The sequence below is a fragment of the Salmo trutta genome, chromosome 32 (genome assembly GCF_901001165.1).
Source record: "Salmo trutta chromosome 32, fSalTru1.1, whole genome shotgun sequence".
In the NCBI taxonomy this organism is placed as follows: domain Eukaryota; kingdom Metazoa; phylum Chordata; class Actinopteri; order Salmoniformes; family Salmonidae; genus Salmo; species Salmo trutta.
Window position 1 is genome coordinate 30,187,659 of NC_042988.1, and position 21,713 is coordinate 30,209,371.

At 47.0% G+C, this 21,713-nt stretch overlaps 1 protein-coding gene across 8 annotated transcripts in view; it reads right to left on the reverse strand.

The window, feature by feature from the left end:
• LOC115171676 (delphilin) overlaps positions 1-21,713 on the reverse strand; it is a 50,816-nt gene that overhangs the window by 5,870 nt on the left and 23,233 nt on the right. For 7 of the 8 annotated variants that reach the window (XM_029728704.1, XM_029728702.1, XM_029728705.1 and 4 more), the window contains 11 exons: positions 15,517-15,792; positions 11,629-11,714; positions 11,228-11,297; positions 10,138-10,446; positions 9,143-9,294; positions 8,805-8,948; positions 8,306-8,547; positions 7,823-7,970; positions 6,623-6,954; positions 912-3,149; positions 322-409 (listed from right to left, as the gene is read on the reverse strand). In XM_029728704.1, the coding sequence (XP_029584564.1) occupies positions 322-409; positions 912-3,149; positions 6,623-6,954; positions 7,823-7,970; positions 8,306-8,547; positions 8,805-8,948; positions 9,143-9,294; positions 10,138-10,446; positions 11,228-11,297; positions 11,629-11,714; positions 15,517-15,792 (4,085 nt within the window). The remainder of the gene's footprint in view (positions 1-321; positions 410-911; positions 3,150-6,622; positions 6,955-7,822; positions 7,971-8,305; positions 8,548-8,804; positions 8,949-9,142; positions 9,295-10,137; positions 10,447-11,227; positions 11,298-11,628; positions 11,715-15,516; positions 15,793-21,713) is intronic. The other variant, XM_029728706.1, reaches the window with a different exon arrangement.

Sequence of the window (21,713 nt, forward strand, 5' to 3'; positions counted from 1 at the left end):
ACATCATTTCAAGTATTGGACTTAAATGGGTCAGTGAAGTCCCTATGGCGGTAACGCTGCTGTCATTCGTCAGAGGGACCACTGATCAAAAGCAAATCAAAACCATGGTGGGCTTCACACACATTGCTCAAGATGAAGAAGTATTCATATTAGACACACTAGGCAAGAACTGACTGGTGGTGGTATGTAAATGGTTTTGTGGAAGAAACGTCCACACGTACAGTATGTGCAAACATACTGTATGCACACTAACATATGCATTATGCACGCATGCACACAAACACCCACGTTCACATACACACGTGGGCACATTATACTCACTGGGGTTCTTTTGTGTCCCAAAGTGCAGTTCCAGATCCAGATACTTCACCATGTCATTCAGTTTGTCATAATCCGAATCCTCCCCCAACTGCAACACCCAGATTAAAAACAGGCATTATGTACATTATGCACCATCTACTCATTAAGTTCAAGCTAATGCTTGTCATTTCAGAAATTGACTGCTGATTGTTTTTATTTTTATGGAACTGTTGTAAATCAAATAACCTGACCCAACCCTGACTAACTCACCTGTTCTAACCTTGACTATTTACCTGTCCCAACCTTGACTAACTCACCTGTTCTAACCTTGACTATACACCTGTCCCAACCTTGACTAACTCACCTGTTCTAACCTTGACTATACACCTGTCCCAACCCTGACTAACTCACCTGTTCTAACCTTGACTATACACCTGTCCAAACTGTGGCTGACATACCTGTCCCCATCCAACCTCACCTAACAAAGTTCACCTTTTCCACCCTGACTAACACACCTGTCCAAACCCTGATTAACTTGACTGTCCACATCCTGACTAACTCACCTGTCTCAATGCTGACTAACTCATCTATCCAATACGTGACTAACTCACCTGTCCCCAGATGGTGCCCTCAGAGTTCTCCACCTGTTCCCAGCGCAGCCTCTTTACACTCATATGATTGGAGTCCATCCTCGGAAGGCCTGGGCGAGGCAGTGGAGGAGGGGTTCCGGGAGGGGGCAGGGGCGGAGGAGGAGGGGGCTCCTGTTTCCCCAACTGGTCCAAGTTATTCTGGGACTGGGAATGCTGCTTGGGCTGAGGTTGGGGCTGGTGGTGGGAGTGGGAGTGGTGGTGAGACTGGGATTGACTGAATAGCCGCTGAGAAGGCTGGGACTGAGGACGACCCTGGTTGGAGGGGTGGACCTGGTGGGTTTGGTGGGGTTGGTGTTGGGGCAGAGGCTGGAAGGTGGACAGGGTGGGCTGGTGGGGTGGAAGGGGCTGGAAGGTGGACAGGGTGGGCTGGGGGTGGTGGCGCTGCAGGGTGGGCTGGTGGATTAGGTGGATCTGGTGAAGCTCTGGCTGAGTGGGCTGGGGAGGGACCTGGTGGTGGATGTGCTGGATCTGGGGAGTGTGGTGGTAAGTCTGCTGGATGGAGTGGGGACGCTGGGGGGATGGCTGGTGAGTGTGATGAGACTTGAGAGATTGACGAGTCTGTTGACCCTGGTGGCTGGCATGGGAAGATGGGTGAGTCTGATGGCTCTGATGAGTCTGAAGAGACTGGTGGATCTCCTGATCCAGATGTACGGGTAGTGAAGTAGGCTGATCTTGGAGGATCTGATGAGCTTGGTGAAGGAGCTCCGTGGATGAGAGGTGCTGCTGGATCTGATGAGCTTGGTGAAGGAGCTCTGTGGATGAGTGGTGAGGTTGGTGAAGAAGTTCCATGGAGGAGTGGTGCTGCTGGACCCGATGAGCTTGGTGAAGGAGCTCCATGGAGGAGTGGTGCTGCTGGACTTGTTGAGCTTGGTGAAGGAATTCCATGGAGGAGTGGTGCTGCTGGACCTGATGAGCTTGGTGAAGGAGCTCCATGGAGGAGTGGTGCTGCTGGACCTGCTGAGCTTGGTGAAGGAGCTCCATGGAGGAGTGGTGCTGCTGGGCCTGCTGAGCGTGGTGAAGGAGCTCCATGGAGGAGTGGTGCTGCTGGACCTGATGAGCTTGCTGAAGGCGCTCCATGGATGAGTGATGTGACTGTGTATGAATACTCTGATAGATTGCCTCCGAGTACTGACTCTGTTGATCTGGATGGACAGGGGAATGGGCTGGGGGATTGTGAGGTGATGTGGCCGAGTGAGTCTGACGACGGCTCTGACGACGAGTCTGTTGTTGAGCTTGGTGCATCTGGTAGAGTGAGGAGTCTGGGTGGTTTGGGAGGTCTGGATGGGTGTGGGCTGCCTCTGGAGAGGGGAGGGGGGGCAGGGACTGGTGAAGCTGCTGCAGGGGGTGTGCTTTGTGCGAGGACTGGGCAGGCAGTGACTGGTGCCCCTGGTAAATACTTTGCTCCTGGTAAGCTTGTTGCTCCTGGTATGCTTGTTGCTCCTGGTATGATTGATGCTTCTGTAACGCTTCTTGTTCTTGATGTGCTTGTTGCTCCTGGTAAGCTTGTTGCTCCTGGTAAGCTTGTTGCTCCTGGAATGCTTGTTGTTCCTGGTACGCTTGTCGCTCCTGGTGCGCTTGTTGCGCTTGTTGCTCCTGGTAAGCTTTTTGTTCCTGAAACGCTTGTTGCTTCTGGAATGCTCGTTGCTCCTGGTACACTTGTCGCTCCTGGTACGCTTGTTGCACTTGTTGGTCCTGGTAAGCTTGTTGGTCCTGAAACGCTTGTTGGTCCTGGTAAGCTTGTTGTTCCTGGTAAGCGTGTTGCTCCTGGTACGCATTTTGTTCCTGCATTGCAGCATGGGCTAGCAGGTCCTCCCGGGTGGGAAGCACCTTGTGAATCGACTGGCGTTTGGGCGGTGGGTTGGAGCGAGGAGGAGGGGGCGGAGGTGGCCCATGGTGGCGGCGGAAAGGCAGTTGTATTCTGGGAGACTGTTCAGGGGTGGCGGTATAGCTTGGTGGTAGAGGAGGATCGTTGAATTGGATGGGCGGAGGTGGCGGGGGAGTCATGGGGGGAGGGGGTATGTGTTCTGAGGAGGAGGAGTAGGTGAGGGAGGAGGCGTCCTCTCCACTGCTGCCCTGGCACTCGCTGGGGCTGCTCAGCTCAGGGGGTATTATGAAACCCCCATCTCCATCTTCATCATCCACCTCCACCTCCTCGTCATCCTCATCCTCATCATCTGGGAAGCTCATCTGGACAACATCCTAGCATTACCACCAATCACATAGATTCGTTAAGGCTTGGGCCATTGATCCAGTGTAATTTATAGTCCTATGTGCTTTACGGTATAATTTCTTAATAGAAAAACACAAATTATATATATTAAAAACAAAAAAACAATGTTTTAAGTGAGAAGCAGGCATTGGCCTGAAGCCCAAAAAGAAATGCACATGAACACCACAATGCCTACTCCACCCATGCTCTACCAAGGTTTTCCAGCATATAGCTTTGACCTACCACAGTATCTACGTCTATTGTACTTCAAACAATGTTTATGCAGGTTGCTTAGAAAAAACAATTTCCATGGTTTTTAAACCAGAAGGTGATGATAGAAAATTATACAATATTTCCACACTCAAAAGGTGTCTTTCGAAAATGTAACTTGCAATTCAAATGATTAAAAAATAAGTGTTTTGTCTCACATAATTTGTTGTCCAGGGTCTAGTGTCAGTCACTCCAGAAAATTGCAAGAACTTTGAAACACAAGCAATGGACATTGGACCGGTGGAAATCTGTCCTTTCTTCGGATGAGTCCAAATTTGAGATTTTTGGTTCTAACCGCCGTGTATTTGTGAGACGCAGAGTAGGTGAATGGATGATCTCCGCATGTGTGGTTCCCACCATGAAGCATGGAGGAGGAGGTGTGATGGTGCTTTGCTGGTGACACTGTCAGTGATTTATTTAGAATTCAAGGAACATTTCACCAGCATGCCTACCACAGCATTCTGCAGCGATACACCATCCAATCAGATTTGGGCTTAGTGGGACTATCATTTGTTTTTCAACAGAACAATGACCCAACACACATCCAGGCTGAGTAAGGGCTATTTTACCAAGAAGGAGAGTGATGGAGTACTGCATAAGATGACCTGGACTCCACAATCACCCAACCTCAATCAAACTGAGATGGTTTGGGATGAGTCGGAATGCAGAGTGAAGGAAATGTAGCCAACAAGTGCTCAGCATATGTGGGACCTCCTTCAAGTCTGTTGAGTTTTTTTGTTTACTACAGTGGGGGAAAAAAGGATTCGATCCCCTGCTGATTTTGTACGTTTGCCCACTTACAAAGAAATGATCCGTCTATAATTTTAATAGTAGGTTTATTTGAACAGTTCGGTGACAAACAATGCTTTTTCCAGCATGATGGAGCACCTTGCCATAAAGCAAAAGTGGCTCGGGGAACAAAACATCGATATTTTGGGTCCATGGCCAGGAAACTCACCAGACCTTAATCCCATTGAGAACTTGTGGTCAAACCTCAAGATGCGGGTGGAAAAACAAAACCCCACAAATTCTGACAAACTCCAAAGTGATTATACTCGGGATTTGATCTTGCAACCTTTCGGTTACTAGTCCAATTGCTCTAACCTCTAGGCTACCTGCCGCCCCAAATCACATTATTGTGGGAGCACCTCCTCTAAGAGTATGAATTTGAATGTTTGAGAAGGTTTGAATCCTAAGAAACCTCCATACACATTCTTTAAAGTGCAATAGACCAACATAGCTACTGTAGTAGGTTGAAGCTGTGTGCTGAAAAACCTTGGTAGAGCATTGTTGTGCTTGTGAATTTCCTTTATTTTTTGGCTTCAGACCAATGCCTACTTCTAACTTAAAACATATTATTTATTTTTAATATATATACACACACACACACACACACACACACACACACACACACACACACACACACACACATATATATATATACACAGTTGAAGTCAGAAGTTTACATACACCTTAGCCAAATACATTTAAACTCAGTTTTTCACAATTCCTGACATTTAATCCTAGTAAAAATTCCCTCTCTTAGGTCAGTTAGGATCACCACTTTATTTTAAGAATGTGAAATGTTAGAATAATATTAGAGATAATTATTTATTTCAGCTTTTATTTATTTCATCACATTCCCAGTGGGTCAGAAGTTTACATACAATCAATTATTATTTGGTAGCATTGCTTTAAATTGTTTAACTTGGATCAAACAGTTCGGGTAGCCTTCCACAAGCTTCCCACAATAAGTTGGGTGAATTTTGGCCCATTCCTCCTGACAGAGCTGGTGTAACTAAGTCAGGTTTGTAGACCTCCTTGCTCGCACACGCTTTTTCAGTTCTGCCCACAAATGTTCTATGGGATTGCGGTCAGGGCTTTGTGATGGCCACTCCAATACCTTGACTTTGTTGTCCTTAAGTCATTTTGCCACAACTTTGGAAGTATGCTTGGGGTCATTGTCCATTTGGAAGACCCATTTGCGACCAAGCTTTAATTTCCTGACTGATGTCTTGAGATGTTGCATTTTCCTTCCACTTGATGCCATCTATTTTGTGAAGTGCACCAGTCCCTCCTGCAGCAAAGCACCCCCACAACATGATGCTGCCACCCCCGTGCTTCACGGTTGGGATGGTGTTCTTCGGCTTGCAATCCTCCACCCTTTTCCTCCAAACATAACGATGGTCATTATAGCCAAACAGTTCTATTTTTGTTTCATCAGACCAGAGGACATTTCTCCAAAAAGTACGATCTTTGTCCCCATGTGCAGTTGCAAACCGTAGTCTGGCTTTTATATGGCTGTTTTAGAGCAGTGGCTTCTACCTTGCTGAGCAGACTTTCACGTTATGTCGATATAGTACTCGTTTTATTGTGGATATAGATACTTTTGAACCTGTTTCCTCCAGCATCTTCACAAGGTCCTTGGCTGTTATTCTGGGATTGATTTGCACTTTTTGCACCAAAGTACATTCATCTCTAGGACACAGAACACGTCTCCTTCCTGAGCGGTATGACGGCTGCGTGGTCCCATGGTGTTTATACTTGCGTACTATTGTTTGTACAGATCAACGTGGTACCTTCAGGCATTTGGAAATTGCTCCCAAGGATGAACCAGACAGGAGGTTTAATTTTTTTCTGAGGTCTTGGCTGATTTCTTTTGATTTTCACATGATGTCAAGCAAAGAGGCACAGAGTTTGAAGGTAGGCCTTGAAATACATCCACAGGTACACCTCCAATTGACTCAAATTATGTCAATTAGCCTATCAGAAGCTTCTAAAGCCATGACATTCCTTTTCTGGAATTTTCCAAGCTGTTTAAAGGCACAGTCAACTTAGTGTATATTAACTTCTGACCCACTGGAATTGTGATACAGTGAATTATAAGTGAAATAATCTGTCTGTAAAAAATTGTTGGAAAAATTACTTGTGTCATGCACAAAGTAGATGTCCTAACCGACTTGCCAAAACTATAGTTTGTTAACAACAAATTTGTGGCGTGGTTGAAAAACGAGTTTTAATGACTCCAACCTAAGTGTATGTAAACTTCTGACTTCAACTGATATATATATATATATATATATATATAAATAATCACTAAACTCATGCAAGACAAGCAGCTTACTGTCTTTGTCAAACATATCATAATCAACCATATAATGCTCTATACAGATGTGCATCGACACGACCCTACCTCCTCGTAGTCGTTTTCGGGTGACAGGAAGTCGTCTACAATGGCAACCCTCTGACCCAGCTGTTCGCTCAGTGCGTCCAGGAACCGGTCTGTATCAGAGGAGCGTGGTGGATGAGAGAACGTGTAGCGCCTCTTATTGAGACGGGCGTGGGAGGGTGGGCTGGCGGGGTAGTCGGGGGGCGAGGGAGGGGGGCTGTCCAGGCTGATGTAGGGGTTGGACTCAGCACTGGTCTGGGAGGTGAGACCTGGGGGGTAGAACTGGACCGGGGAAGGGGGGCTAGGGAGGGGCTCCTGCCAGGTGGAGGGAGGTGGTAGGGGGCCCTTACGGCTACCTGTGGAGAGGAACAATGACATCACTGCTCCTGTAGAGAAGAACATCTACCATTACATTGATCAACTATTCTATTGACCAAGGGTTTGTAGATCACGCTAATGCACAACACATGGTCTATTCATTTCTGCTGTTCTAACCATTTGGTTGGATGTTTTCATACCCAGTAGCTACCTGTGCTTGTGAACATATTCACACTCCACTGACTAACAGAGAGATAGGTGGACTCAACTCAAACTAGAAGACTACATGTGTCAGGCAAGCTGCAATTCAGATTTCAACCTGTTTGTAATGATGTTATTTTAACCAGATTTCAACCTGTTTGTAATGATGTAATACTTTTTCTACCCCTTTTTCTCCCCAATTTCGTGGTATCCAATTCTTAGTTACAGTCTTGTCTCATCGCTGCAACTCCCGTACGGACTCGGGAGAGGCGAAGGTCGAGAGCCATGCGTCCTCCGAAACACAACCCAACCCAACCTAGCCGCACTGCTTCTTGACACAATGCACGCTTAACCCGGAAGCCAGCCGCACCAATGTGTCAGAGGTACAACTGGCGACCGTGTCAGCATGCACTGCACCGGCCCGCCACAGAAGTCGCTAGTGCACGATGGTGCCAAGGACTTCCCCTAACCCGGACGACGCTGGGCCAATTGTGCGGCGCCCCATGGGTCTCCCAGTCGTGGGCAGCTGCGACATATTCTGGACTCAAACCCAGAATCTCTAGTTGCACAACTAGCACTGCGATGCTGTGCCTTAGACCACTGCGCCACTCGGGAGGCCCTAATGATGTAATTTTAACCAAATTTTCCTGGATGCGTCATGATTAACAACACTTCAAGTAAAGTGTTACCGGTTGGAGTAGCTACCTGTGTTAGCGTGCATGGACGGAGAGCCTGCGTGTTCGAGGACCTCCAGCTCTACCAGACTGTCCGCCGGAGGAGGAGCGCGAGCCTTCAGAGACTTGGACCTCTTCCCTGAGTACACGTTCTCCAGCTCAGCATACACTGCAGACAGCTAGACAGAGAGAAGAAATTCCCTTTCATATCAACTCAGATAGAAGAGATAAAAGCCAGAAGATAAGCCCCTAAGGAGGAAACAACCTAGATCAGTGGTCACTAGTCCTAGTTCCCAAGAGCCAATGAGTGTACAGGCTTTTGTTTCAGCCTAACAGTGACACACCTGCTTGAATTAATGAGCCACTCACTGGGTCCTTGAGTAATTGAAGCCATTGTGTTTTTTAGTGCTGGACCAGAGGAAAAAGCTGTAGACCTGGACTAGTGACCACTGTTTTAGTCATCCTTATTCTAATATATCCCATTTAGCAGACGCTTTTGTCCAAAGCGACTTACAAGTCGGCTGGGGCCACTACTTTTACATATGGGTGGCCCCAGCGGGAATCGAACCCACGACGCTTGGCGTTGCAAGCGCCATGCTCTACCGACTGAGCCACACAGGACCACTTCTCTCAGTCTCACTTGGGTACCCACGTTGGTGAGGTTGTTGGGGGTTTCTGGGAGGGACGTCCCGTCTCCTGACTGTCTCTCTCCTGGAGCCAGCCTCATCCCCATCTCCACTGGATCAGTACGGATCCCTACAGGAAACATACTGCATTAGGTTTCAGGCATTCCAAAAAATATGTCTTTCTCTATACCCATTCACTTGACTGGGTAGGTTTAAGCAAAAGCTCCACCTAGTGTCAGAAATATTTATTTCATGCTACTTCTGACAATACTGATGACGATGGTGATAATAATGATGATGACGATGATATTGCCACTGATAGTAATGATGGTGCTACTTCTACTGGTGATGAAGATGATGACAAAGGACAAAGACAAACGCAAGTACCCATCCCCAGGTGAGTGCCGATGATGAGGTCGTCAGAGCTCCGCCCACGCATGCTGGCCCTGTAGGCGGTTCCTGTCACTCTCATGGAGCTGCTACGGCGATGGGGCTCGGGGGCGGGCTCTGGCTCAGGTGGGGGGGCTGGCGCTAGAATACACACAGTGTGTGTATGTCAGTGTACACACACACACACACACACACAGACAGACACACACACACACACACACACAATCACAAATTTACGTTGTCTTTCACATCTACCCACCAAAATCACAAATGTACACGTAGATATCACATTTACTCACATAAGCACACACAAAACCACACTTCCCACAACCCACCTGCAGCCTTGTAACCGAGGAAACGTGATATCTTGCTCTGGCAGTGCTCCTGCTCTTCGTAGGTCAGAAGCTGGTAGACAAACCGCCAGATCACCTGCTTGGCTGGCGTGTCCAACACCGGGAACACGTCCACAATCAGAGTGTCAACGTTCCTGTCGCCATGGAGGAGGGGGCGGGGTTAGGGTACTCTGGCTGTCTACTCATTGGTCACGCTAATACAGTGGTCTTACAGAACCTTGCATAAAGAGAAAATGATGGTAACTTACTCTAGACAGTGTAATTGTAGGGCTGAAGTTTCTGTACCATGTTCTCTCAAACCAGTAGATTATCTCTTCATTCACACTCAATCTCTCTTTCATTCTCTCAACATATTTAGTTTCTTTCTCTGATTTCTCTCACTTTCTCACACTCTCCCTCCCCCTCTACCTCCCTTCCTATCCTTCCCTCCCTCCCCCTCCCCCTCTGCCTCCCTTCCTATCCTTCCCTCCCTCCCCCTCAACTTCCCTTCCTATCCTTCCCTCCCTCCCCCTCTACTTCCCTTCCTATCCTTCCCTCCCTCCCCCTCTACTTCCCTTCCTATCCTTCCCTCCCTCCCCCTCTACTTCCCTTCCTATCCTTCCCTCCCTCCCCCTCCCCCTCTGCCTCCCTTCCTATCCTTCCCACCCTCCCCCTCTTTCTCCCTTCCTATCCTTCCCACCTTCGACCCTCTGCCTCCCTCCCTTCCTATCCTTCCCACCCTCCCCCTCTACCTCCCTTCCTATCCTTCCCTCCCTCCCCCTCCCCCTCTGCCTCCCTTCCTATCCTTCCCTCCCTCCCCCTCCCCCTCTGCCTCCCTTCCTATCCTTCCCACCCTCCCCCTCTGCCTCCCTTCCTATCCTTCCCACCCTCCCCCTCTACCTCCCTTCCTATCCTTCCCACCCTCCCCCTCTTTCTCCCTTCCTATCCTTCCCACCTTCGACCCTCTGCCTCCCTTCCTATCCCTCCCTCCCCCTCACCTATGCTGGAAGAAGCTCTCCAGGGCCTTGCAGATGGTGTATCTCTCCTGGATGGTGAGCAGGTGCTCCAGCTGCTGTCCGAAGGTGCGTCCCTGGACCCTGATAGAGGGAGGCAGGATCTCAGCCACCCACTGCAGGGAGTTGAGCACTGGGGAGCGGGGCACGCCTCCACCCGGGGACGCCCTACCTGGCCCTCCTGGCTGCTCTGGCTCGGCTAGCGTGAAGGTGGGGGGGCCTTCCTCCACGACGAGGGTGGGCATGGCACCGCTGCCCTGTAGCATGGAGACGACCTTCTCATGGGAACAACTCCTTCAGACACATATAGAGATACAGAGATAGTGTCAATATACTACAGACTCTCGACCATGATCACCACTACGCTCTTAGAAAAAAATATGCTATCTAGAACCTAAAATGGTTCTTCGGCTATCCCCATAGGAGAACCCTTTGAAGAACCCGTTTTGGTTCCAGGTAGAACCCTTTAAACAGAGGGTTCTATATTGAACCCAAAAGAGTTCTACATAGAACCAAAAAGGGTTCTACCTGGAACCAAAAAGGGGGTTCTCCTATGGGGACAGCCAAATAACCTTTTTGGAACAATTTTTTCTAAGAGTGTACTATACATCCCTATAGAGTGGCATGGACACCACATTCTAATGGAAACAACTAAAAAGCCTGGAACCATAACCTTATATTGGAGTCTCTATACTACAGTATCTAAGGCTCTGATCCCTACCACAAACTACCACTGCAGAGGAAACTACTCTGCTGTTTATCCACACTCTAAGTAATTAACAAATTAATTCAATACAACACAGCTGTCAGGTAATGTTTTTCCATTCATCTATTTAAAAAACAAACAAGTTGTATTAATCCATCTCTACAACAGTGTGAGATATGAACACTGGTTTCAAAATCCAAATCCACACAAAGCATACAGTTAGCTACATGAGGTCAAAAAAGAGCAAAAGCCTGAATTAAATACAACAAGGGGAGGTTGGCTTGACAACATACAAACAAACGTATATGAACCAGTACATCATATGTTTCTATATAAAACGATTAAGCCTAATTTAGAATGCTGTCTAACCGCATGTCAAGTCCATTGAGGAACAGGATGCGGTCTCCAGGTTTGAGCCCCGCCTTATCTGCTGGACTCCCTGGAGAGAGCGAGAGAGAGAGAGAGAGAGAGAGAGAGAGAGAGAGATACATAATATCCAGAGTCTGTGCTCACAGATGGACCTCCAGAAAGCCTCAGCTCATAGCTGGTGTGAACCCTGTGGCAACACAATGTCTCCACAGCAACATGACATACGGGTTGACAAAAAATATGCCTTGCACCAGTCTGTGCATTTGACACTTGCCCACGCACGCACGCACGCACGCACGCACGCGCGCACGCGCGCGCACGCACACGCACACGCACACGCACACGCACACACACACACACACACACACACACACACACACACACACCTCTAAGCAACCTACCTGGGATGACTGAGTCGATCCAGACAGGTGCATGGCCCCTGAGGGTGAATCCAAAACTTAGGTTGCCTTTGCAGACTCTCACCGTCCTGCAGTACAGGTAGAAACACAACACACATGAATGGATATGACCTTGGTAAAGTGGTTCACTAACCCTAACCCTTGATAAGGTGGTTCACTAACCCTAACCCTTGGTAAGGTGGTTCACTAACCCTAACCCTTGGTAAAGTGGTTCACTAACCCTAACCCTTGATAAGATGGTTCACTAAGCCTAACCCTTGGTAAGGTGGTTCACTAACCCTAACCCTTGGTAAGGTGGTTCACTAACCCTAACCCTTGGTAAGGTGGTTCACTAACCCTAACCCTTGGTAAGGTGGTTCACTAACCCTAACCCTTGGTAAGGTGGTTCACTAACCCTAACCCTTGGTAAGGTGGTTCACTAACCCTAACCCTTGGTAAAGTGGCTCACTAACCCAAACCCTTGGTAAGGTGGCTCACTAACCCTAACCCTTGGTAAGGTGGTTCACTAACCCTAACCCTTGGTAAGGTGGCTCACTAACCCTAACCCTTGGTAAGGTGGCTCACTAACCCTAACCCTTGGTAAGGTGGTTCACTAACCCTAACCCTTGGTAAGGTGGTTCACTAAGCCTAACCCTTGGTAAGGTGGTTCACTAACCCTAACCCTTGGTAAAGTGGTTCACTAACCCTAACCCTTTGTAAGGTGGTTCACTAACCCTAACCCTTGGTAAGGTGGTTCACTAACCCTAACCCTTGGTAAGGTGGCTCACTAACCCTAACCCTTGGTAAGGTGGCTCACTAACCCTAACCCTTGGTAAGGTGGTTCACTAACCCTAACCCTTGGTAAGGTGGTTCACTAACCCTAACCCTTGGTAAGGTGGTTCACTAACCCTAACCCTTGGTAAGGTGGTTCACTAACCCTAACCCTTGGTAAGGTGGTTCACTAACCCTAACCCTTGGTAAAGTGGCTCACTAACCCAAACCCTTGGTAAGGTGGCTCACTAACCCTAACCCTTGGTAAGGTGGTTCACTAACCCTAACCCTTGGTAAAGTGGTTCACTAACCCTAACCCTTGGTAAGGGGGTTCACTAACCCTAACCCTTGGTAAGGTGGTTCACTAACCCTAACCCTTGGTAAGGTGGCTCACTAACCCTACCCTTGGTAAGGTGGCTCACTAAGCCTAACCCTTGGTAAGGTGGTTCACTAACCCTAACCCTTGGTAAGGTGGTTCACTAACCCTAACCCTTGGTAAAGTGGTTCACTAACCCTAACCCTTGGTAAAGTGGTTCACTAACCCTAACCCTTGGTAAGGTGGCTCACTAAGCCTAACCCTTGGTAAGGTGGTTCACTAACCCTAACCCTTGGTAAGGTGGTTCACTAAGCCTAACCCTTGGTAAGGTGGTTCACTAAGCCTAACCCTTGGTAAGGTGGTTCACTAACCCTAGGTAAGGTGGTTCACTAACCCTAACCCTTGGTAAGGTGGTTCACTAACCCTAACCCTTGGTAAGGTGGCTCACTAAGCCTAACCCTTGGTAAAGTGGTTCACTAACCCTAACCCTTGGTAAGGTGGCTCACTAACCCTAACCCTTGGTAAGGTGGTTCACTAACCCTAACCCTTGGTAAGGTGGTTCACTAACCCTAACCCTTGGTAAGGTGGCTCACTAACCCTAACCCTTGGTAAAGTGGTTCACTAACCCTAACCCTTGGTAAAGTGGTTCACTAACCCTAACCCTTGGTAAAGTGGTTCACTAACCCTAACCCTTGGTAAAGTGGTTCACTAACCCTAACCCTTGGTAAAGTGGCTCACTAAGCCTAACCCTTGGTAAGGTGGCTCACTAACCCTTGGTAAAGTGGTTCACTAACCCTAACCCTTGGTAAGGTGGCTCACTAACCCTAACCCTTGGTAAGGTGGCTCACTAACCCTAACCCTTGGTAAGGTGGATCACTAACCCTAACCCTTGGTAAGGTGGCTCACTAACCCTAACCCTTGGTAAGGTGGTTCACTAACCCTAACCCTTGGTAAGGTGGTTCACGTTTTAGGGAAGAAACTGGTGAAATAACATGGAAACAGAACATGTGAAAGTGATTGAAAAAGGACAGCTGTAGCCATGTGTCATTGTGTCCCCCAACCTGCACCCTCACCCTGCCTCAATATATGGCTTGTTACCATAGAAACTCCTCTGGGTAATACTTGGGATTAGTATGTCATCTAAAAACGACGTTGAATTGTCTCATTTAAAACCTATTAGAGTCTATGGAGGGTCGGCAGTAAACACTCTCCATTTCAGGTGTAAACAAATAAAAACATGCAGTTGGAAAGTAATAATGAGGTTCCAACTTCTCTACCTGCTGTACTGAAATACATATATCACTTCAGTGATTGGATTCATATACGAGGAACACTTTCAGAGACTATGTCCCAAATGGCAGCATATTCCCTATTTATTGCATTACTTTTGACCAGGGTCCATATGGCTATAATCAAAAGTAGTCCACTATATAGGGAATAGGGTACCATTTGGTACACATTCAGAGTCTTGTACACTAGTTACTTTACGCCACAGCCAGAGTGAACAGCCCACCCTGCATTCACCTAAACATAGACACTCCATCCCCGAGGGATAATGTTGCTTCATTACTTGTTTGGAGAAGTTAGGCCCACAGAAAAAGATGGGCATTCCTTACTTCCTCTTTGCACTTCCGTGGACTTATTTGGATGATTTATTTATTTAGTCTGTTTGTTTCTCTCTCTAAGTATTTATAGTCATTTATATTTAGTGTTAGAGCAGGAAGCCAGGATCAAGGCACTTTCTATTCTTAAAAGAGTGACACTACCTTGAACTTTCAGGTATGCACCCTTACGGGAAAAAGCACATACATTTCACGTGAACACGTGAAGTGTTCCAAAAACACGTTTTCATGTGATGACATGTGAGAACATGTAAAGCAACATGTGATAACACAAATCTACTCGTGAAATAATGTTTTTTTTCTGTAAGGGCAGGTACAGTCAAAACAAGGCTTCAAATAGACAGTGATGTGTCTATTTGAACACACTCCTACACACAGGCCATGCAAGTATAGTAATCCATGTCAAACGTGATACATTTAGCTGTAAATGTTAGCTAATTAAGTAATTGACTGCACTGGAGAGGAGAATTATCTGAAGCAGGGCAGTTCCATTAATGGCTAGAAATGACATGCCTATAGAACATCATTTATGTGATGTATTTCTTCAAACACATTGAATCAACATACAGTACCAGTACATAGGCTGCAACATTATAACACAGAGACTCTGTCTGGGCCACTTCTCCAGATGACTAACTGATTCCTTCTATAATACCTGATCCAACATATCAATCATCTGCCAGCGAGGGCTTATCATCATAGTCAACTAAGACTCTGTACTATCATTGGCTAAGGCTAGGGTGGTCAACTAAAACTCTGTACTATCATTGGCTAAGGCCAGGGTGGTCAACTAAAACTCTGTACTATCATTGGCTAAGGCTAGGGTGGTCAACTAAAACTCTGTACTATCATTGGCTAAGGCCAGGGTGGTCAACTAAAACTCTGTACTATCATTGGCTAAGGCCAGGGTGGTCAACTAAAACTCTGTACTATCATTGGCTAAGGCTAGGGTGGTCAACTAAAACTCTGTACTATCATTGGCTAAGGCCAGGGTGGTCAACTAAAACTCTGTACTATCATTGGCCGACTGGCCAATTAGAGCCTAATTCACACTATAGGACAACACCAAGCCAAGGCGAGCTGTTACTGCACTGGCCTGGTTACGCATCCACCATCGTTTCTGGAACCATGCAATATGGTTCGGTACGGATCTCAAGTGTGAATCAGGCTAAAGACTCTTACCTGCGAAGGGCTGCAGCGTTTCCAGCGTGCCCTGCGGTGAGTGAGGTGGTCTTCCTGAGGCCACGGATGGGGGGCATCACGCCCTCCTCGGCATGTGTTCGGGGGACAGAGCTGGCCCGGGTGGACACCAGCAGGCGCTCCGGGTGGTCCTCGCTGCGGCTTCGGCGCAGGCGGTTGCGGCTGGGGTCGCTGAAGCTCCGCCCTTTGAGCCGGCCCATCAGGCTCTGGGACACAACTTCATCGAAGCGCTCCCGGTGCTTTTTGGGGATGAAGATTCTGGCAAACATGGAATAATAACATGAAACACTATTCTGTTAGTGGCAATGGTCAGACCCACAGTCAGAGACAGCGAGGCTGCTAGAGACTTAGAAAAACGTTATGCTGGCAGTGCTGCCACTGTTTCAGAGGAGAGAGATCGAAGGAGAGAGAGAGAGAGAGAGAGAGCGGAGGAGAAAGAGAGAGAGAAGGTTCGGTTCTTCCTTTTTTTTAAATCCTGTTAGCTGTCAGTGGCTCCTCCCCCTAGGGTCCAGTTCCCTCCAAAGCTAGATATTTGGGGCACCACAGGCTACCAACCAGGCACCCTGTGGTGGTTCAGTAGGTGCTCATTTGAGAACACAACAGACTATAACAGGGTGGTGAACACAGACTCAAGAGACAGACACAGAGGGTTTCAATCCAAATCCTCCAGAAGCTAGTAAACACCATCCAGTACAGCAAGCCTTGATAGAACACAGATAGCATCCAGGTTGAGAAAAGGCATCTCAGTTGATAGTGAAAAGCTTATAAATCCCACATAATGTTCTTTACAAACACATTTAGTCCAATCAGCATAAAGGAGACAGAAACAGTTAGGCTATCAGATGAGATGAGTTCTGTACGCAGCTTGGTATCCATATAACTGATGTGAAATCATCAGCAGCAGCAACTCTCTATCCATAGATTCCCCTGGGAGAGAGTTGAGCGAGGTGAGACAGCAGATAGGGGAAGAGAGGAGGTAGGTCAACAGTAGCTCTACTGAGTGATTGTCTGTTGGTGGAGATGAGAATAGTGTAGACGCTTCCCTGAGTCTCTCTCTCACTAGCAGCTCCAGGTGTGAGCGCCCTGAAGAAGTGACAGCAGCACACAGCTACTGTACGGGAATGAGAGCAGACACAATCCCTCCGTATACCACCTCTAGAGAGAAAACTCCCCCTCTCTACTTCTCTCTATATTGCTATTTCCCACTCCATCCCTGCTCTCTCTCTCTCTCGTAAGTATTGAATTGTTTCTATCAAATTGAGCTACAATACATTCACAGAGGAAAAACTACACAGCTCTCAAACTTCAAACACAACTGTATAAAGTTCCCTCTATAGCACACATCCCACTGTTGAGAATAGAGTGATTCAACCAAGCAGAGGAAAGATTTGTCTTTGTTTCCAAGTTACATTACAGTTTATATAATATGTCAATTATCCAGTAGATGGTCTTTGAACACAGTAATGAAGACGCAAAGATGTAGTACGACCAGTCCTTGTAAACCTATAGTGAGTTTGTTTTAGAAGAGGAAAACTGTTGTAGTCCAAACATTGCCAATGTGGGTGCAGGAAGAAAGCACAGGAGCAGCATACACTATATTTTGCACTGGAATAGACATTTTGGGATATGCCTTGATCACCTACACACTATCCTTAAAGAATCAGCTGCCATAGTGGTTAGAGCGTCGGGCCAGTAACCCGAAAGGTTGCTGGATCGAATCCCTGAGCTGACAAGGTAAAAATCTGTCGTTCTGCCCCTGAGCAACGCAGTTAATCCACTGTTCCCCAGGCACCGAAGACGTGGATGTCGATTAAGGCAGCCCCCCACACCTTTCTGATTCAGAAGGGTTGGGTTAAATGCGGAAGACACATTTCAGTTGAATATATTCAGTTGTACAAGTGACTAGGTATCCCCCTTTCCCATGTATTTAGAATAGCTTGTATTCAGTTTTCTTGATTGCTGAGACAATAGGGTTGACACTGTCTGATATGCATTAGAGCAGGTCAATTATAGAAGGAGAAATTGGCACCTACTGTATCACACCATTAGACTAGTGGATTATAATAGTCAGATAGACAATATAGACGCTATAATTACATGCTTCCCAGCCAGACAGACAGCCAGCTAGTCCTGACCCCGCCACCTTGCCTCCTACGCACACCCTGCCATGCTGTCGCCAGCCAACACCCCCCTCTTGACCTCTCCACGGTGTGTGTGTGTGTGTGTGTGTGTGTGTGTGTGTGTGTGTGTGTGTGTGTGTGTGTGTGTGTGTGTGTGTGTGTGTGTGTGTGTGTGTGTCTCAGAGTGATTAACCAGCGAAGGGGCAGACGAGGGCGCTACAGCAGAATGTTATCCTTTGTGGAGAGCTCTTAAAAAAAAAAAAAAAAAAAAAAATGGGCCCTATTTATAGTGTTCTCCATAGTCGATAAAATCAAAACAATGGGCAGGTTGGTGGTTTTTAATTGAGGCTGTTGTACATTTTCATATTTATCCACAGTATGGAGTCATCAGTCACTGTCCCTGGTTGCACCAGTAACACAGGTACAGACCACTCTCTACTGCCTCCCAGAGGAACAACCTGGCACTGCAGCAGGAGAACAGAAATATGAAAAGAGGCTGAGCACTTGAAGACCTTGTACCTAGCCGGGGGGGATTCCGGTGGGGTGCCCCCATCCAGGCACTGGCAGTGCTGGCAACACTAGCTGCAGTAACCCATGGTGAGGGGGTCACACTCGGACATTCAGAGAGGGTGTATATTATTTTGGCCCTGGTGGCACAAAATCAAAGTCTGACTGAATGGAGATGCTTGGGAATATGGTCAATACGGGGCACCATGTTGTGGGTGTTTCAGGGAAAAGGGGTACATTTGACCTCCATCATCCAGGACATGACAATGGTTAATAAAATCTCTCCATTTCTGCCCATTTTTTTATTTATTTTTTGCACAGTCTTGCAGGCCTTCTCATACAGCTGCAACTGTATATGCATTCGGAAATCAAGACCTTTCTTGAGTTGGGCTCTGGGATGGTGCAACTGTTGAGAATGTGAGCCTATGGTTGTGTGGGGGGAAAGGGTTGAGTGTGTATGAGTATGTGGGTGTATGTGTGTATCCCACAGCTGTTGCGAAGGAGTAAAAGATGTTAGGGACAATAGAGGATGATTCACAATAATTGTTTGCTAATATAATAATTGCTTGCAATAATGTAATTTTGGTAATGGCGAGAATAGTGAGAGGTAAAATCCTTTACATAAATTTCCTACATTACTACAAATATTAATAGCTAATTACGGAAAATAAGAAACAGGATTTTTTAAATATATATACAGTTGAAGTCAGAAGTTTACATACACCTTAGCCAAATACATTTAATCCTAACAATTCCTGACATTTAATCCTAGTAAAAATTCCCTCTCTTAGGTCAGTTAGGATCACCACCTTTTTTTAAGAATGTGAAATGTCAGAATAATAGTAGAGAGAATTATATATTTCAGCGTTTTTTTCTTTCATCACATTCCCAGTGGGTCAGAAGTTTACATACACTCAATTAGTATTTGGAAGCATTGCTTTTTTATTGTTTAACTTGGGTTACACGTTTCGGGTAGCCTTCCACAAGCTTCCCGCAATAAGTTGGGAGAATTTTGGCCCATTCCTCCTGACAGAGCTGGTGCAACTAAGTCAGGTTTGTAGGCCTCCTTGCTCGCACACGCTTTTTCAGTTCTGCCCACAAATGTTCTATGGGATTGCGGTCAGGGCTTTGTGATGGCCACTCCAATACCTTGACTTTGTTGTCCTTAAGTCATTTTGCCACAACTTTGGAAGTATGCTTGGGGTCATTGTACATTTGGAAGACCCATTTGCTGACTGATGCCTTGAGATGTTGCTTCAATATATCCACATAATTTTCCATCCTCATGATTACATCTATTTTGTGAAGTGCACCAGTCCCTCCTGCAGCAAAGCACCCCACAACATGATGCTGCCACCCCCATGCTTCACGGTTGGGATGGTGTTCTTCGTCTTGCAAGTCTCCCCCTTTTCCTCCTAACACAACGATGGTCATTATGGCCAAACAGTTCTATTTTTGTTTCATCAGACCTGAGGACATTTCTTCAAAAAGTACAATCTTTGTCCCCATGTGCAGTTGCAAACCGTAGTGTGGCTTTTTTATGGCCGTTATGGAGTAGAGCCTTCTTCCTTGCTGAGCGGCCTTTCAGGTTATGTCGATATAGGACTTATTTTACTGTGGATATACACTGCTCAAAAAAATAAAGGGAACACTAAAATAACACATCCTAGATCTGAATGAATGAAATAATCTTATTAAATACTTTTTTCTTTACATAGTTGAATGTGCTGACAACAAAATCACACAAAAATAATCAATAGAAATCCAATTTATCAACCCATGGAGGTCTGGATTTGGAGTCACACTCAAAATTAAAGTGGAAAACCACACTACAGGCTGATCCAACTTTGATGTAATGTCCTTAAAACAAGTGAAAATGAGGCTCAGTAGTGTGTGTGGCCTCCACGTGCCTGTATGACCTCCCTACAACGCCTGGGCATGCTCCTGATGCCAACTCCTGGGCAGTCTGTGGTGCAACGTGGCGTTGGTGGATGGAGCGAGACATGATGTCCCAGATGTGCTCAATTGGATTCAGGTCTGGGGAACGGGATGGCCAGTCCATAGCATCAATGCCTTCCTCTTGCAGAAACTGCTGACACACTCCAGACACATGAGGTCTAGCATTGTCTTGCATTAGGAGGAACCCAGGGCCAACCGCACCAGCATATGGTCTCACAAGGGGTCTGAGGATCTCATCTCAGTACCTAATGGCAGTCAGGCTACCTCTGGTGAGCACATGGAGGGCTGTGCGGCCCCCCAAAGAAATGCCACCCCACACCATGACTGACCCACCGCCAAACCGGTCATGCTGGAGGATGTTGCAGGCAGCAGAACCTTCTCCACGGCGTCTCCAGACTCTGTCACGTCTGTCACATGTGCTCAGTGTGAACCTGCTTTTATCTGTGAAGAGCACAGGGTGCCAGTGGCGAATTTGCCAATCTTGATGTTCTCTACCAAATGCCAAACGTCCTGCACGGTGTTGGGCTGTAAGCACAACCCCCACCTATGGACGTCGGGCCCTCATACCACCCTCATGGAGTCTGTTTCTGACCGTTTGAGCAGACACATTTGTGGCCTGCTAGAGGTCATTTTGCAGGGCTCTGGCAGTGCTCCTCCTGCTCCTCCTTGCACAAAGGCGGAGGTAGCGGTCCTGCTGCTGGGTTGTTGCCCTCCTACGGCCTCCTCCACGTCTCCTGATGTACTGGCCTGTCTCCTGGTAGCGCCTCCATGCTCTGGACACTACGCTGACAGACACAGCAAACCTTCTTGCCACAGCTCGCATTGATGTGCCATCCTGGATGAGCTGCACTACCTGAGCCACTTGTGTGGGTTGTAGACTCCGTCTCATATTACCACTAGAGTGAAAGCACCGCCAGCATTCAAAAGTGACCAAAACATCAGCCAGGAAGCATAGGAACTGAGAAGTGGTCTGTGGTCACCACCTGCAGAACCACTCCTTTATTGGGGGTGTCTTGCTAATTGCCTATAATTTCCACCTGTTGTCTATTCCATTTACACAACAGCATGTGAAATGTATTGTCAATCAGTGTTGCTTCCTAAGTGGGCAGTTTGATTTCACAGAAGTGTGATTGACTTGGAGTTACATTGTGTTGTTTAAGTGTTCCCTTAATTTTTTGGTGCAGTGTAGATACTTTTGTACCTGTTTCCTCCAGCATCTTCACAGGGTCCTTTGCTGTTATTCTGGGATTGATTTGCACTTTTTGCACCAAAGTACGTTCATCTCTAGGAGACAGAATGTGTCTCTTCCTGAGCGGTATGACGGCTGCATGGTCCCATGGTGTTTATACTTGCGTACTATTGTTGGTACAGATGAATGTGGTACCTTCAGGTGGAGGATGAACCAGACTTGTGTACATTTTCTTTTCTGAGGTCTTGGCTGATTTCTTTTGATTTTCCCATGATGTCAAGCAAAGAGGCACTGAGTTTGAAGGTAGGCCTTGAAAAACATCCACAGATACACCACCAACTGACTGAAATTATGTTAATTAGCCTATCAGAAGCTTCTAAAGCCATGACATCATTTTCTGGAAT